General features: G+C 51.9%; 7 protein-coding genes across 7 annotated transcripts; 3 read left to right on the forward strand and 4 right to left on the reverse strand.

The window, feature by feature from the left end:
- Positions 1-215: 215 nt before the first annotated feature.
- Positions 216-1588, reverse strand: An09g03090 (uncharacterized protein; the record flags this gene model as incomplete). Its single annotated transcript, XM_059749699.1, has 6 exons — positions 216-432; positions 514-545; positions 654-795; positions 883-1064; positions 1266-1355; positions 1397-1588. 6 exons carry the CDS (start codon positions 1586-1588, stop codon positions 216-218), a joined length of 855 nt encoding a protein of 284 aa, XP_059601365.1.
- A 208-nt stretch (positions 1589-1796) lies between these two features.
- Positions 1797-3521, forward strand: An09g03100 (uncharacterized protein; the record flags this gene model as incomplete). The annotated part of the gene is made up of 2 exons (XM_003188729.2): positions 1797-2807; positions 2865-3521. The coding sequence occupies 2 exons, from the start codon at positions 1797-1799 to the stop codon at positions 3519-3521; spliced, it is 1668 nt and encodes a 555-aa protein (XP_003188777.1).
- Positions 3522-4219: 698 nt separating this feature from the next.
- Positions 4220-6369, forward strand: An09g03110 (uncharacterized protein; the record flags this gene model as incomplete). The annotated part of the gene is made up of 8 exons (XM_059749700.1): positions 4220-4298; positions 4377-4784; positions 4873-5288; positions 5339-5527; positions 5626-5646; positions 5704-5923; positions 5972-6233; positions 6336-6369. 8 exons carry the CDS (start codon positions 4220-4222, stop codon positions 6367-6369), a joined length of 1629 nt encoding a protein of 542 aa, XP_059601366.1.
- Positions 6370-6990: 621 nt separating this feature from the next.
- An09g03120 (uncharacterized protein) lies at positions 6991-8377 on the reverse strand (the record flags this gene model as incomplete). Its single annotated transcript, XM_059749701.1, has 6 exons — positions 6991-7207; positions 7418-7574; positions 7722-7906; positions 7979-8113; positions 8181-8259; positions 8326-8377. The coding sequence occupies 6 exons, from the start codon at positions 8375-8377 to the stop codon at positions 6991-6993; spliced, it is 825 nt and encodes a 274-aa protein (XP_059601367.1).
- A 1942-nt stretch (positions 8378-10319) lies between these two features.
- Positions 10320-12677, reverse strand: An09g03130 (uncharacterized protein; the record flags this gene model as incomplete). The annotated part of the gene is made up of 3 exons (XM_001393592.1): positions 10320-12019; positions 12072-12384; positions 12444-12677. The coding sequence occupies 3 exons, from the start codon at positions 12675-12677 to the stop codon at positions 10320-10322; spliced, it is 2247 nt and encodes a 748-aa protein (XP_001393629.1).
- A 1123-nt stretch (positions 12678-13800) lies between these two features.
- Positions 13801-15760, forward strand: An09g03140 (uncharacterized protein; the record flags this gene model as incomplete). Its single annotated transcript, XM_059749702.1, has 5 exons — positions 13801-14433; positions 14501-14539; positions 14681-14945; positions 15361-15368; positions 15470-15760. The coding sequence occupies 5 exons, from the start codon at positions 13801-13803 to the stop codon at positions 15758-15760; spliced, it is 1236 nt and encodes a 411-aa protein (XP_059601368.1).
- Positions 15761-16640: 880 nt separating this feature from the next.
- On the reverse strand, positions 16641-17644 carry An09g03150 (uncharacterized protein; the record flags this gene model as incomplete). The annotated part of the gene is made up of 6 exons (XM_059749703.1): positions 16641-16854; positions 16934-17013; positions 17123-17198; positions 17244-17333; positions 17413-17499; positions 17592-17644. 6 exons carry the CDS (start codon positions 17642-17644, stop codon positions 16641-16643), a joined length of 600 nt encoding a protein of 199 aa, XP_059601369.1.
- Positions 17645-17662: the final 18 nt, after the last annotated feature.

Genomic DNA, 17662 nt, shown 5'->3' on the forward strand with positions numbered 1-17662 from the left:
TTTCAATTACCCAGATGCTGATTCGGGAAATGCCGCTTTTCCCAATCCTGCCAGGCCAAGCCCGCCGCCAAGACCCTGGCGGTTGGACCTTGGCTCGCCTGGGAAAAGAATACTGAGAAGATCCCATCAAATTTGTTTTCGAAAAGGGTGTTCCTCTTATCGGGTTGTCCTGTGTGTTCCAGCCTTGCATTAGATATGAAGTCTATCCAGTCAGTTCAATTTATGCAAAAGGAGAAAAATATCGCAAGCCCTTCCTTATCTGCTGCCAAGCATCCGGGGTCAACCGTCAAGGAACATGGCGCAAGAATACGCCACGCTTTGTCCTGCTCGTTCCTCTTTTCCCCTTTGTCCACCCACGCGATCTCCGTCTCAAAATTGGGGGTTTGGAGTCGTCCTCTGCTTTCTCGGACCAGTATATCCGCCGTTGTCTGACTGTCTCACATTATTCAAACTGGCCATAATGTTTCCCCTGGTGAACTAATTCTAGTTACCTACTAGTTGTCTAGTCTCTACCTGGTCAGGGTTCGGAGGTGGAGTCCCTGGCCCTCTTCATTGGATCACCACATCGCCTAAGACGGTGTCTTCCCGGAGATTCCAAGTAGGGCAGACACCACAATGGTTCTACTAAGCTACTAGTCAAGAACATGTCTCACTGGCCCCCTCTTTCCCCCGAGTTCGACCCATCGAATGGCCGGTTCGCTCATCTGCCGCTCTTTGTGCCTGGCAGAAGCATTAGCCCCAGCTCGTGGCAGCGTGACAGGCTTGGTCTTGGAGAAGCCAGAAGCCATTCCCTGGCTGAAAGACTCGTGCCACCGTTGACGCCAGTGGTGACATCTGCAGGGGGAGGGGGGGTAGATGAGGAGAAATGTCCCATCTTAAGACCAATGGGAAGGACCAGCTGGAAAACCAAGGAAGTAAGTTAAGTAGTGGTAGTCTGGGGGAGCTGCAGAGGGAACCTCGGTGCCACCATCGGCAGGGATCATTGGTTCCTGGTCCTGCGCGGGAGTTCGCCCTGGGGTTCCGGAAATTTTTAAGATATGACCTCGAGGGTTCAGGGGACGCCTCTGATGCTTTTCACACATGGCTGATAATGATGATGATGCTGATGGTGGTGATGATGATAAGGGAGATGGTTCCATCTATAATTTTCCTCCGATTGGCAATTTCTTCCCCCCCCCTCGTGACCTGGGACTTATACTCTACCAATCTACACTGCACACTCATTGGTCCCCTCTCGAATTGAACTAAAAAGCAGACTAGTTTACCTGTTTATCATCCCATCCAGGGGATTGGACCTGAATGCAGTTAGTGAGGTCCCCTTGCTGCTGCTGCGCTGCTCCACCGGCATTTTGCACCTGCACCTGATGTTCAGTCAAGCTCTTCCCCAGCATTCCACTTCTTCTCGCTTCCCCTCTTCTCTCTCCTCTCCCTCTCCTCTCCTCTCCTTTCCCTTCCCTTCCCTTCCTTCCTCCTCACTCATTCTTTCGCTCTCGTCACATCGACCAATGCATCCGTCACTGAAGTGACCCCCTCTTCCTGGGCTGTTCCCTTGCCATTCATTTTTTTCTTTGGATCTGACCATTGCCATTCTTTCTCTACAATCTGGTCCCACTTCTTTCGTTCACTCTTTCATTTCGTGCCTAGCCCGTATCCTTCCTTTTAGCGTAACCGGCTATCTCCCAGCATTCGACAGTCACCTTATCGTATCTCCAAGTCGGGCCCCGCAATTGCTCGGCAGGCACATGTACGCAACCCTTGATCATTAAGATAATTCCAATCTCCCAGTGACTGTAGCCATGGTCTCAATGTCGGCCCTGCGGCACGGGCTTGGGGTCCTCTATCTTGCTAGCTGGCTGGGGTCGTCGCTGGCTGCCAGCACCGAGCAATGGAAGTCCCGGTCAATCTATCAGACCATGACGGATCGGTTCGCGCGCACTGATGGCTCAACCACCTCCCCCTGCAACACCACGGAGGGTCTGTACTGTGGTGGTACCTGGCGCGGCATGATCAACCATCTGGATTACATCCAGGGGATGGGCTTTGATGCCGTCATGATCTCCCCTATCATCGAGAACGTCGAAGGTCGCGTGGAGTACGGAGAAGCCTATCACGGCTATTGGCCCGTGGATCTGTACTCCCTCAACTCGCACTTTGGAACCCACCAGGATCTACTGGACCTGAGTGATGCCCTGCATGCTCGCGACATGTATCTGATGATGGACACAGTCATCAACAACATGGCCTACATCACCAATGGCTCCGACCCCGCCACCCACATCGACTACTCAACCCTGACCCCCTTCAATAGCTCGTCTTACTACCATCCCTACTGTAAGATCACCGACTGGAATAACTTCACCAATGCCCAGCTGTGCCAAACCGGTGACAACATCGTGGCCTTGCCCGATCTGTATACCGAGCATGCCGAGGTGCAAGAAACCCTGAGCAACTGGGCCAAGGAAGTCATCTCCACCTATTCCATCGACGGCCTCCGCATCGATGCCGCAAAACATGTGAACCCCGGCTTCCTGAAGAATTTCGGCGATGCGCTTGATATCTTCATGACCGGCGAAGTGCTGCAGCAAGAGGTCAGCACAATCTGCGATTATCAGAACAACTACATCGGCAGTCTCCCGAATTACCCCGTCTACTACGCCATGTTGAAGGCCTTTACCTTGGGCAACACCAGCGCCCTGGCCACTCAGGTCCAGTCGATGAAGAATTCCTGTAATGATGTGACCGCCTTGTCGTCATTCTCCGAAAACCACGATGTCGCACGATTTGCCAGCATGACCCATGACATGGCTGTATGAACTCTGCTTGACTTTACAGACCCCTTTCCTAGCTAACATTGTCCCTACTAGCTCGCGAAGAATATTCTCACATTCACTCTTCTCTTCGACGGTGTTCCCATGATCTATCAAGGTCAAGAGCAGCATCTCGACGGCCCTGGCAGTCCGGAAAACCGAGAAGCGATATGGCTCTCTGAGTACAACACCGACGCCGAGCTCTACAAGTTGATCGGCAAGTTGAACGCCATCCGGAAGCACGCCTACCGACTCGACAATCACTACCCCGATGTCGAGACGTACCCCATCTTCGAAGGTGGCAGTGAACTGGGATTCCGCAAGGGAATCGAAGGTCGACAGGTGGTCATGCTTCTGTCCACGCAAGGCACGAACAGCAGCGCTTACAACCTCTCGATGCCGGTGAGTTTCACGGGTGGCACAGTAGTGACCGAGATTCTGAACTGCGTCAACTACACGGTCAACACCCAGAGCGAACTCGTGGTTCCGATGGATAAAGGAGAGCCGCGCGTGTTCTTCCCGGCGGATCTGATGCCCGGCAGTGGGCTGTGCGGACTTCCTGTCGCGAATGTCACCTATGCTGCCTTGAGGACGCAGGGTGCAGCGGCGGCGGAGGCTGCCTTGTCGCTAGGTATCAAGACTGATGCAGCTTCTAGTGCTTTGCTTTCTCTGGGGCTGTCTGTGGTGGCGGGTCTGATTGTGGGGATGTGGTAATATGCTGATAGCTACAGATGGGTTGAGATATATTATCATGTTTCAGTGTTCTTTGTATGTATTTGCAGTAACGATACCCTTACCTAGTATATTGTATATATTCACTTCGCTATATCCACTACTACTCGCAGATACTAGCCGCATCTCGCTTTATTCCACACTAGTTACTAGCACTTCAGCACTAAGCAATAAACAGAACGAAGACAAATTACTAGTCCAGTATATATATAAATAGAGATCACCTGTAAATTCTTCAGAAAACCCAAACGGGTACCTGCATCCAACAGCTGTTGACGATCATGGCTGGCTGATCCTCTGGAGGCAAATCCGTTGGGCCTCGGTAGCTTTCCGAGGAAACCGCCCGAGCTAAAAATACTCGCTCATCAGCCAGACAGGCCCACTTTAAGGACCCATTGAAAATTGAAATGAAGTCATGCACACCGTGTTAACTAGCTAACTAGCTAGTTCTTCTTAGTGTCAAGACAGCAGCTATTCTAACGTTCTTCCGTGCTTACACCACAGCCCAGCTCCGTCGCTGCATTCGACTCTTCACCTTCCATCCATCATCCATCCATTCTACATGGACACAGACAGTAAACCTAGCTAATCCCTCCTCCGCACCGCAGTAAAAAAATCCTCACCTCCCGAACCACCAACGACCTACAAACATAACCCAAGAAAAAAAGAATACAAGCAAAATGTTCAGTTTCCTCCCCTGCTTCAAAACTCGCCGACAACGCACCAAATCCCAAACTCAATCCCAAAAGCAAATAGAGGGTTAGCCAAACACCCCCAACTACCCATACCAAGTCAATTCAATTCAAATCATAGTAACAAATTCAACCTCCCCAATAGAAAAAGCCAACGCCATAGAATCCCTCCCCTCATGGCACTCCCCCACGGAAAACACCCTCCTATTTCAAGCCTTCGAATGGCACGTCCCCGCAACCCCCAACACCGCGGACAAGCGCAGCCACTGGCGCCGGCTCCAGCATGCCTTACCAGCTATCCACTCCCTCGGTGTAACCAGCATCTGGATACCGCCTGGATGCAAGGGCATGGACACAAATGGAAATGGGTATGATATCTACGATTTATATGATCTAGGCGAATTCGACCAGAAAGGAGCAGTGCGAACGAAATGGGGCACGCGCGGAGAATTAGAGGATCTTGTTCGAGATGCAAATGCTCTGGGCGTAGGTGTATTATGGGATGCGGTGTTGAATCATAAGGCTGGGGCGGATAGCGTGGAGAGGTTCGAGGGTGTGAGGGTTGATGATGATCGTATATACCCCTTTCCCATCTCTCCGTTCTTCTATGTATAGTGTGTATATTGACAAATGCTTCACAGGACGAGATATCGAAGATGGTAATCCCCAACAAATCTCCGGCTGGACGTCCTTCACCTTCCCCGGCCGCGGCACCACATACAGCCCCCTTCAATACCACTGGCAGCACTTCAGCGGCGTCGACTGGGACGACGCCCAACAACGCAAAGCAATCTACAAGATCCTCGACCCTTCCCGCCCCGACAAGAACTGGGCCCAGGACGTCGGCACAGACGAGAACGGCAACTATGACTACCTGATGTTCGCGGACCTGGACTTCTCACACCCGGAGGTCCGGGAGGATGTACTGCGCTGGGGGAAGTGGATTATGTCTGTGTTGCCGTTGAGCGGAATGCGGTTAGATGCGGCGAAGCATTTCTCGACGGCATTTCAGAGGGACTTTATTGATTGTGTGCGGCAGGAGGCCGGGGACAGGAAGGTATTTGTGATTGGGGAGTATTGGAGTGGGGAGTTAAGGGCGCTGCTTAGGTATCTGGAGGAGATGGAGTATCGGGTGGCGGCGGTGGATGTGCCGCTGGTAGAGAGGTTCTCGAGGTTGTCGAGGGTGAAGAGGGCGGATTTGAGGGGAGTGTTGAGGGGGACGTTGGTGGAGAGCAGGCCGGGGAATGCGTTGGTGAGTTTATCCCAGTGATCCAATTCGGGGGTGGTGAGGCTGATGTGTGTGTGGTGTAGACATTCGTTACGAATCATGATACGGTGAGTGAAAGCCCTTGTGAAGTGAAGGTATATGGATGAGTGCTGAATGATATCACAAGCAACCGGGACAAATGCTCGAGGTGAGTTGTTAACTTTATCATGTGTCTGAGGATGAGCAACGAGCTAACATACAACAGACCATCGTCGAGCCCTCCTTCAAACCCCTAGCCTACGCCCTAATCCTCCTCCGCCAAGGAGGCCATCCATGTGTCTTCTACGGCGACCTCTACGGCACCTGCGACGGCGACCACCCGCCAACTCCCGCCTGCGAGGGCCAACTTCCGAATCTGATGCGTGCCCGCAAGCTGTACGCCTACGGTGAGCAGGAGGACTACTTCGACCAGCCCAACTGTATTGGTAAGTCAAGCCCTATCCAGTCTGCGACATAGTCTGATAAATGAGAAGGATTCATCCGCTACGGCAACGCCGCCCACCCCTCCGGACTGGCCTGCGTCATGAGCAACGGCGGACCAGCCACGAAGCGCATGTACGTGGGTCGGAAACATGCCGGCGAGAAGTGGACGGATCTGCTGCAGCGAGGCGGTGATCACCCGTCTGTCACGGTGATTGATGAAATGGGGTACGGGGAGTTTCCGGTTCAGAGTATGAGGGTGAGTGTCTGGGTGGATAGTGCGGCAGATGGCCGAGAGGGTGTCGGGGCAGAATTGTACGTCTATACCCTATTCCACTTATTGCTCTTGGTAGTCGTGGGGGTGGATGTTTAAAACTGATCCAGGGGATGATGATGATGCTAATATTGGAAGTTTAGTGACGTCGATATCTACGGCATTCAGGCACTATAACTAACCCACCCGGTACTTACTCATTATTGAGAAAATAATGGTGTCCATATATATCTCTAAGACACGATGTATATTAATACAATTCACAATGTAACTATTTCCCAGACTAGTTTTACTATAGTAAGACAATACAACAATACTACAGAGTAATAATCAATGTATCCACACAAACTAGTCTACTCCATCTATTCTACAACTAACTCCAAGACACACAATCACACACAGTAAGACACAATCTCACCCAAAAATAATCCCTCCATTCATCCAAGCGAGCGAGAAACCCAAAACCCGAAAGCTAAAAGAAAAGAAGAAAAAGATTCTGGACCCTCTTTACCCAATCCAGTAACCCATTCGGTGCTGCCCGACACTGGTAACAGTCTAGCCGAAAGAAAAAGAGACTCAGACTAATACAGGCTTCCGAAACTTCCTACCCGTATTTTTCAATTCCACCAATACCGGCCAGGTCTGTTGGTATTTGCCATTGATTGCCCTACAGGGTCTGGGTTCATTCCCGAAAGGGTCCAGGGCCGAGTGAGTGATCCATGGATCGTCAAACAACCAACAAGTATGGTGTGTGTGTGTCTGTGTCTTCGGACATGTCCTTAATTGGTAAATATTTACCTAGCTGCCTAACTGTTCTTTCTCGGTTGGAGGTGCCGGGGCCGTGGCTCTCTCTCTTTCAGTCTCTCTCTCACTGTCTAACGTGCAGTGCACATGGTAAACCGGTCGCACATGGAACGGAACAATTCCAGGGATTTTGACTAGAATGCCGAACCACGGATACCAAACACCAGGATCTTCCTCGGTGAAAAGAAAAAATAAAAGTAATGGATATATGCTATAGACCATTAAGTAATAAGCTACACTTAGCTAGAAGTAATCTATACAAGCAATCAACTGGCAGTATTGCTTTCACCAATCGGGTAGTAGAAGAGAAAAAAAAAAACTCCATCACACAGAATCATTCACATCCCCACCATACTACATCTCATCCATTCCACAGAATAAAAAGCTGGCTTGGGGTCTGGTCTGGTCTGGTTTGGCTTACAACTGCATAGCCACAACACCCAACACCAAACCGGCAGCAACAGACACCGGCGCAGCAAGAGCCATACCCGCGCCCGTAGAAGCCGGCGCCGTGGTCTCGGTACCGCTGGCAGAGGCAGTAGAAGTACCCGAAGCAGAGGCAGAACGGGTGGAGGAAGCTGTAGTCGATAGAGTGTTAGCACCCGAGGTAGTAGTGGTTAGTTTGCTGGTGCTGCTGCTGGTGGAGGAGGAGCTAGTGCTGGAGCTAGTAGTGGTGATGGAGCTGGATCCAGTGGAGGATGAGGAAGTGGAGGAGGTATCAGTACCAGTAGAAGTTCCCGTGGAAGAAGCAGAAGAGGAAGAGGAAGTAGAGGCGGAAGTAGTCATGGAGGCGCTGGCGGTGGTGGTGGAGCTAGAGCTGGAACCACCCTCGACGGTGAACTGCTCGGACTGGGCGAGAATACCGCTGTTCGTGGAGGAAGTGGAGAGGAGGTTGATTTGGTAGCCGGAGCTGTAGTTCTTGTTAGCATATGATTTGAAAAAGAAAAAAGAAAAAATGATAGGGTGTAGGGAGAGAACATACCCATCGGTAACGCCGGACAGGTCGGACACGGTGTAGGAGCCCTTGGAGGTTTCCACGTCGGAGGCGACCTTCTTCTCTACGGTGGGGTAGACGGCGTTGTTGACCAGATAGAGGTCGAAGGTGGTGGGGTCGGTGCTGTTGTATGAAGGTGAGTATATGTTGCGTGGTTTAGGGCTGGTGAAGGGAGAGGGAGGGAACGTACGAGACGGAATCCCAGGTCACAGTGAAGGAGCTGGAAAGATCGACATCTTCACCCTTCTTGGGGGAGGTGACCTCGAGGGCTGGAGAGAAGTTAGATGACTGAATCAGAAGAATCGAGTGGGGGGCAATAAGAGTTGTAGACTAACCGCCGACGAAGGCCGCCAGAGGCAGAAGAGACACGGCGTAAGAAAGACGCATGGTTGTAGAGGTAGATGGTTTCTAAAGAAAAAAGGGGGGAAAGGTATCAATTGATTATTATGATAGAAGAAAGATCGAAGAGTGATGGAAGGAAGCAAAAGAGACAGAAATATGTCGGAGGAGACCCTGGTTAAATAGAAGTGTTAATGGGGTATCCAGTTTGCCATCATGTCTCACAAATGCTACTAGTTATGGCCGAGATGACCAAATCTTGAACGGGTTCAGTTCAGTTCAGTTCTTATCCACCCCCAAAGAAAATCTCGGAGAATGAACCGAATCAATTACATGACAACAACTACTGCTACTACTACTTACACTTAAGTCAAGTAGATCCTCTGATGGTCTGTGAGTGGGTGGCTTCTCAATTCTTGGATCATTTTGAAAAACAGACATGCTATATATAGCCGGGTGGTCAGGAACCAGGGAACGGGGCGAACGGGGGATGGTGAGGTTTCTGATGACAGGCGATTGATGCTGGCGCAGGATTGGGCTGGTTTCAGGTGGACAGGATGCAGCGTGGACCAATAAAGACTCGATTGATAACGCATGGGGCTATTTGCTTATGCGGATGGACTGGATAACTAGTTAACTTTACAAAAGATAGGGTAGACTGGAAAAAGACCTGTCAGAATCACTTCCTCTGTCCGCTCTCCCTCTGCTCAAATTCTCTTTCTCATCGCACCGCCACTTCTCGTAGTCCCACCTTGGCAGAGTTAACCCCATGCATAGGCAATAATGCATTCGACAGCCCTGATGATAATAATTCAGTCCTCGACTGCTCAGGTCCAAAACTTAAAATCCCGACCAGCGCAGAATAACCTTCCCCTCTCCATCAGCTCATCCCAACCTACCCCTAGACCTCCTATATTGCTTCCCATGTTGCACTTTGTGCTTCCTTATCAGTTCTGAGAGTCGTCATCCTCCCAGTATTACTTGTTTTTCTTTTTTTGCCAGACGCAAGGGGGCTCCACTCAGTGTGTGCCTTATCAAGCCTGGCGGTTAACTAACGAACTAGTCATCACGAGACTAACCAACTTCTTCACTAACCCTGTATCTGCCCGCCCAATCAACCCAGCACGATTGAGTCTTTGTTCAGTGCCCACGCAATCCTACATTTTAACTCCGCGCCTTCGTATTCCCTGATAAAGCCGAGATTGAGTGGCTGGCAGCCTTGCCTTTCTTTTACTTATTTGACTGCAGGAACACATTTTCCCCGCCCCCCTGAATTGCAGATTTCCTTGCACAAGAAACGATACTGTGCAACATCCTCACTGTAGATGTAAATGTAATGTGTTGTCGATCCGTTCCTGCCGCCCGATTGAAAAGATGGAGTTAATAGCGGGGTTATCTGTAGAGCAGACTAATGGCTTTTAGATTTTGATGAATTCTGGTTGTGACTGGCCAGTGTGCCATGGACCGTTAGAAATATGTACTTTTAACTATAACACGTAGGTTATCAATGCATATCTATCTATCTGCGACCCGCTGATACGTCTTGTTGTTTTCAGTCAAGTGTTGCGATTGTCAGATGCTATCCAAAATGGACCAATATATCCAAAACCGTGTCAAAGCTGATAACCAGTTCTGATATGCACGAAGGTTTATATCTTGGACCTCAATCCTAGCCCCTGTTGCAGGGTTGCTACACACATGTTGTGTCAGCTAGGTACTAAGTGCTTACTGGAAGTCAGGGGGCGGTCCGACGTGGTACATTTAATTCAGCTGAGACTGAATGTATTTGACGCATGGTGGGCATAGTCTTGGAAGGTGGTGAGAGAAACTACTCTCGCGAAATATGCTTCAATTCCTTCTGATGATCGCATTAAGTAGTAGTTATCCTAACATACACTGGCAGATAGATTAATTACTCATTTTCTCATGAACACAGAGCATCTCATCATTACAATTTACACCCTCGTCCGGGTCCAGGGCTTGAGGCTGTTTACCAGGCAACCGTCGAGCTCAGCCCATCCAACTCGCGCTGGTAGTTCCGGTGCTGCGCGATCTGGTAGAAGAACATGCCCACGAAATCCTTGGCGCCCTTCGCGATCTGCACGCTTTCCTTGAAGCTCTCCGGCTTCTGCACGCCACCGGCCGTGACCACGCCATACCATTCCACGGGCTGTGGGTTGGAGCTGGTGGCCACTTGCACGTCCAGCACGCTACCCAGCGCCTCCTTGATTAGCTCCGCCGCTTCACCCGTACCAGCCAGTGGCTTCAGGTGGCCAAATGTCTCGGCAATCCAGTACCGCATCTGTCCATTCTTGCGGAGCGTCTCCACATGAGGCCCACCGGGAATGAACGTCGCATCGAACATGGTTGATCGCTGTCCATCATACTGGTGGTCGGCGATGATGCCCTGCGACGTCTCCTTCAATTCTCCGTCGGCATAAATGGGTGACCGCTTAGTGCCGATGACAAACGGCAGAGCACCTGCCACCTTCACGGCGGTTTGAATTCCCTTGAATGCCACCGGGTCGTATCCGTCGCCAATCACGATGGCAATGCGCCGACTAGCGATGGTCGGAGACTTGGGGGGAAATTCAGTCTGGGAAACATGGATCGTCTTCCGGCCGTGGTTGGCCATGAGGGCCTTCTGAGGAATCGGCGCGCCCACGACTTCCGCCACCTGCTGCGCCAGGGTCAGGTCAATCTCCGCCAGACGCTTGCCGGCCATGCGCTCGTAAACGATAGGGTCATCGCAGTGGTCCAGCTCGAACCCGAAAGCCTTGACGATGTGCAGCTTTTCGTGCTCCGACATGGAGTTGTAGAAAAGTTGGGCCTGGGAGTGGTGTTCGCGGAACTTGGGGCTCAACGCGCGCCTCTTGCGGCCTTGTACCGGTTCTGGGTAGGACTCGAAGCCACCCCCTTGGGGAGCGGGCTCGTCGGGCTTCGCCGCTTCGAAGCGGTTGGGCCAGTAGTTGACAGAACCCTTGGTGATGCGGTGTTTCATGGCACCGTCGCGGTTGTGGTTTAGCACGGGACAGACGGGACGATTGATGGGCAACTCCTCCCAATTGATTCCGAGACGGCTAATCTGGGTGTCGAAGTAGGAAAAGTTGCGACCCTGGAGGAGAGGATCATCGGAGAAGTCGATACCGGGAACAATGTGCGATGTACAGAATGCAACCTGCTCTGTCTGTGGGAAGAATTCATCCACGTTGCGGTTAAGCTCCAACACACCAATGGTGCGGGGCGGAACCAGATCCTCTGGCCAGATCTTGGTCGCATCGAGAATGTCGAATTCGAAGTCATCCTGTTTCTCTTCAGGGATGGTCTGGATAGACAGATCCCACTTTGGATAGGCGCCATTGTCAATGGCCTCCATCAGATCCTTACGATGGAAGTCCGGATCTTGACCCGCCAGCTTCAGAGCTTCATCCCAGACGAATGAATGTACTCCTAGGTGAGGCGTCCAGATAAACTTGACAAAGTGGCGCTTGCCCTCTTTGTTGATAAGCGAAAAGGTGTTGACACCAAACCCTTGCATCATCCGATAGGACCGGGGAATGGCACGGTCCGACATGGCCCACATGAACATGTGAGTGGCTTCTGGGTGCAAGTAGCAAAAGTCCCAGAAGTTGTTATGAGCGGTCTGCGCTTGAGGGACCTCATTATGGGGTTCAGGCTTCACAGCGTGGACTGCGCCAATTAGTCAAGTCAGGGATGCGGGAATGAATTGGGATGGACGCACCGAAATCAGTGAACTTGATAGCATCCTGGATGAAGAAAACCGGGATGTTGTTTCCGACCAGGTCCCAGTTACCCTCGTCGGTGTAGAATTTGGTTGCGAACCCACGAACATCACGCACCGTGTCAGCGCTTCCCTTGCTGCCCTGCACGGTGGAAAAGCGGACGAAGACTGGTGTGTTCCGCGATGTGTCGGTTAGAACCTTGGCATAGGTCACGTCCTCGCAGCTTTCGAGTAGCTTGAAGTTTCCGAAAGCGCCGGTTCCACGGGCATGGACGACACGCTCGGGAATCCGCTCGTGGTCGAATCGGTGAATCTGGGATACGATCAGCCGTCTGAAATTTCCATTGTATCAGCGCAGGCATATGGAAGTACCTTCTCGCGCGCAATCTGATCCTCTAGCAACGATGGACCAGTGCGATGGTCGTCGACTGACCGCAGCCAGTTGTCGGTATTGCTGATGAGCACGCCGTGGTCGGTGGTCTGACGCTGCTCGGTGGTGACATCGACCAGGTCGCGCTCCAAGTCGACCGTCTTCTTGTTTTTAGAAGAGGCCGACTTGACGGCTTCGTGAGCCTTTTCAAGCCCTCCGGCAATGACCGTGGCCATAGTGAATCTGGGGGGTTGCTGGGAATAAAGCCAATGGTAAGAAACTCGATGAGAGCTTATGGATGGCAACAGAACAATTCCAGCGGCCGGGGGGTGAGCCTACATTATGTATAACGATACATGATCATCGGAACACTTCCCAGTTCTGCGAGCCAGTCAAGCATTCTCCGTAATGAGGGTTGTCGGATTGGCTGTCTGGCACGTAACCATGACGTTGCGACCGAAACGTCACCGTGACCACTTTCTTTCCCCAACTCCATCTGGTGCTTCAGAATGCTTAGAAATCGGCAGGCTTGTCATCCAACCGACTCAGGGTCTAGGCATAGAGGCCAAATCAGGCCGTCTTCTCACGAACGAGTGGTGCTGAAAGCGCTCATTGGAGAGTTCACGGGCAGTGGTAGGGTGATGTTAATGATGTTATCCAAGTCGGTCCTCATCGGCAAAGGCGCTCCGATAAGCGATAAGGAGTATGATGCATTCGCCATCCATCATCCACCGCATCATCTTGCAATTTCAGGATAAATGAACCCTAAAGCCTGGAACTTGACAGTGGAGCACTACATTTAGTCGTGCATCAATTTGCAACACAGCCATGCATTGTACCAGTATCTCCGACCAGTACCTCCGCGCGATAACTTGAGGCTTGGCCTCCCGAGAGCATCCATCGTTAGTAACCTCGTATGGATTAGCCCAGTCCAGTTTGACCGTCTGCTAGACTAGCGGCTGAACACGCGGAATTGCCGATTACTTGTACCCCGCATAGCATCCGGTTTGTGTTCATCCAGACGCGTCACAACTAGTATCAAGCACAAGCTTTGTCGTCGTGGTGCTCGTTGCCGATCGAATCAATCTGTCGACAAGCTGACACGCCATATCAATGCGACAGAAGATCAAGCAACTCGACCTAGACGGTCGCGAGGGCCATGATGCCATCTTCGAGGCCTCCTACCTGGAAGATATCCCGGCCGCCCTGCAGGAATGGGGCGCGTCTCGCATCCTTCTGGTCGTGAGCACGACCCTCGATACCAAAACATCCATGATCAAAGACTTGGAGGCCCGTCTATCCCATTGTGTGCTACAAAAGAAAACGGGAGTGGGAAGTCACTCCCCATACCGGGACATCATGGCTATTGCCCATACCATCCAAACACAGGACATTCAGGCCGTCATCTCTATCGGGTCCGGTTCCTACTCCGACGCATGCAAGATCGCCGTCATGCTCAGTGCAACTCTCCCCACCGGCTTCGGCATTGACGATATGGAAGCCCTGGTCGATCAGGTTCACGGTCTGGCTGGCCCCGGCGGGATTAAAGCACCCACCACCAAGCTCATCTGCGTGCCGACCAGTCTCAGCGCCGGAGAGTGGAACCACTATGCCAGCGGCACCAATGCTCAGGGCAAGAAACAGCACTTTGTGCACCCCGAAGGATCCCCGAGCTTGATCCTGATGGACCCGCGCATCGCGAGTACCATGCCCTCCCACCTGTGGCTGGCGTCGGGGGTGCGGGCTGTGGATCATTTCGTGGAGACACTGTGCAATCCCGAGTGCCACGAGGAAGCCACGGCGCACATCAAGAAGGGGCTGCCAATCCTGATCCAGGGTCTCAAAGATTATCACACCGGTCAGGAAAAGCATAATGAGGAGGAATTGCTCCAAGGCATCTCGGAATGTCAGCGCGGTTCACGGGATGCTCTCCTGCCCTTCATCCAATGGAAGATTCCCATGGGGCCAAGCCATGCGATCGGCCATCAACTCGTGAGTCCGCTCTTTGGTGGCGCATCTACGTCGACTGTACCGCGATAATGATCTACTAACCACCAAGATTCTGCGTAACAGGGGAGTGTCGCTGGCGTGCAGCATGGTAAGTGGTCCAGCAATCACTCAAGATTGTGGAAAGTATAAAGCCACTAACCGTTCTACGTATATCCAGGAGTAACGGTAACTAAATCCGAGACAGCCACCTACTGTGGAAACACTTACTAACCTTTCATGTGTTATGTAGAGTTGCATCATCTTGCCCGCAACATTGCGATACACCAAGCCTCAAAGCGCGGCTGCCCAGAAGGTAATCCTCGACATCTTCAACTCGGTGTTGGGGTTCCAGGAGACTGAAGCCGCTGACGCCATGTTACGGTTTGTGCAACTCCTGGGGATGCCATCCCGGCTGTCCGAGGTCAACGTGACCAGTGACGAGCAGTTGCACAAGATCGCCGATATGAGTTTGACCGACGTCTTGGCGAAGAGAGTGAACATGCCCGACAAAGCTGGTGTGCTGCAGATCCTCGAAATGGCTCGGTAAACAAGTATTGTGCGGCGGGTTGACTGAGGCGTCTTCATTTCCCACTTCCCGGTACTAGACTTTTAGGAGTATATTTCACCACGAAGAGTGGAAGACTGCCCGAGAAGTTTAAGCTGTTCTTGAATTCCCTTTTTGTGCTTCTGTTTTGTTCAAAGGTCCAGCAACTGTGGGATGGGTCGTGGACGCGCGTCCAGAAAGCGCGCGGGAAGGAATGGGAAGAAGCAGCGCATCCGAGAATCCACTGACGTCATGGGTCACTGCACCTTAGTTAGTTAGGCAGTCAGCAGTTAGACTAGTTAGACAGTATATCTTTGAGACGCCATCTGGCATATCCGGACATAGATGCACATAATTGCGAGCTGCTGCCCATTCGAACGTGACAGCTTCTGAGGTATGTAGTCCGACCCACTCACATAGGGATTGACACTGAGCCATAAGCTCCACAAGCAGATACTTCTCAAATTCTGCATACGGCAAATAAATCATCACCAGTTGGGAAAATACCAGACTGCAGTGAACATGCCTTTTAGTTCTCAGGATTCCGGAGTGACTGGCGCCGCCAAATTCGTCACATCGACCCTCGGCAACGCGGTCGGGGGCGTCTCTCGCACCGTTGGCGGGGTGACAGGCGCCGCGGGGCGAGGTGTCGGCGATACCATCACCGGCGCCACGGGGAGCGCAGGGAAGCCCGTCGGCGATGCATTGGGGAGCGTGGGAAGCGGCGTGGAGGATGGAGCCCGGAAGGTTGCCAAGGGAATTGAGGATGCTGGACAGTGGAAATGAGAGGGGTTGAGAGGATCCGGATGATGAGGAGTAGAGTAAACAATGATGATGTCGGTCGGTAGGCGGTGTGTCAGGTTGAGTGGTCTCCCTTCACTTTGACGGACTCTTATTATATTGCTCGCGATTGGTGAATAATTACCTAGGAGCAATCTGGACGACCCTTAATGAATATATTGCTTCAACTGTTACTCCCTTTGAGGATTCCTTACATCTGCAGGTACAGAACCTCTACATAACTGTGCTTGCATATATTGGCGGCATAATATCCCCTGGAGGAAAGCGGTCAGTACTGGATGGCGGTCCAATATGCAGCTGCTACGAAGTACTACTACTATTGATGTTGGTTAATAATATTATTATTTGCTTTTTTCTAAGGGGGTACATCATGTCCATAGTCGAAAGATCCTGATGGTGCTTACTAGTAGTTCCTGTCAGCTTATTAGTGAAACTACTACTGGTACTATTAGTAGTATCCTCCTTTGTCCTTATGCGGCTGTGACACTCCTGCCGAGTAGTATATATTTAGCCTTTAAAATGCAACTACAGATTACGACATCACCATGCTGCCCTGAGCGCAAGGCACAGCCCCTCAAAAGAGATACATTGCAGTAGCGTGTTCAGTACGACTACGACAAGTACTGTGGTACTGTTGTCACCTACTGATCCCTTTCTCTGACACAGTAGTAGCAATAAACCATTGCATGAAAAAGTGAGATCGTTGGGATCCGAGCTGGCTATAGCGGAAGCAATACCGGATAAAAGTGCATAAGTTAATATAGTGACGGCTATTCTGCGCAAGAGAATACTGAAAGGGGCAAGATGGCCCATCCCGGATTGATAAGCAGCACACTGCCCCGTCATCCGGAGGGGCAATTCACAGTTAGCACTTGGTAGATGCTGGATACCTCGTGTTGGTGGTTACTTTGCTACTACTAAGCAAGCCGTCAGCAGCAAAATCGATGTCGACCCAGCCTTGCGGATCCAGGGTACAAGGGAACCGCCACTGGAGCCAACCCTTGTTTTCCTCTTGACCTGCTTGACTCCGGCACCCCGACTCCGAGAACAGAACGGATAGCGGAAGATGGGAGGAAAACCTTAAAATCCGAGCCAAATTAATTAGAAGAAGAAGGCCAGAGAAAACCCGAAGAAGGCCATGGGCTTAACTAAGCCGACCCGGGGGACGGCTGAGTCAGCGCAATACTAACCAGATGGAGGGCTGTGAGTGGCTCAATGGGGGTTAGTGGACGGGTTGCCTCAGTGCGGCATCCACGAATTGGGGCCCGTCGCCGGCCAGTCCCGGCTCAGGCTTGAGCTCGCCTCCTCACTCTACTGACTAGTTCTCACTACTAGTACTACTCTCACTGCCTCCTCCTCTTCTTCCAGCCCCGAGCCTTTCTGCCAGCCATCCTGCGGCTTCTCTTCCCCCATTCTGTCTCTTCTGACTCCTCCACTTCCCTCCGCATTCCACCTCCTGGCATCTTACTGTTGCTGACGCTCAACTGCCCCTCGATACATCCCGCGTCGCTTTTCCCCCCCGATACGCGCGTCAAGCCCCGTCCGCCCTTGATCTACCCTGCTAGCTCCGCTACACTTGATTTTCTGTTACTCTCGCCGAACCCTCCGATCGTTGCGATCTCGCGAACAACCACCACCCCCGCCTCTCCTCCCCGCCGTTCATTTCGTCGGGTTCGAAGAAGCGACCGGGTCTGGAGCGGACTATTGCGACAAATTTCCGCTCCCTGTCTCGAATCCGCCATCCTTCGTCATGCCGTGTCAATCCACTGCGCGACTGTGATTGCTTGCTCCCCGAAGGCCTGCGTGGCCGCCTCACGCAGGGTCCCTCCGTCCTAGCCGATCCGATGATTGCCGTCCGCCGTTGAACATAGTCCGGGAATCACCCAT

The sequence above is a fragment of the Aspergillus niger genome, assembly GCF_000002855.4.
Source record: "Aspergillus niger supercontig An09".
Taxonomy (NCBI): domain Eukaryota; kingdom Fungi; phylum Ascomycota; class Eurotiomycetes; order Eurotiales; family Aspergillaceae; genus Aspergillus; species Aspergillus niger.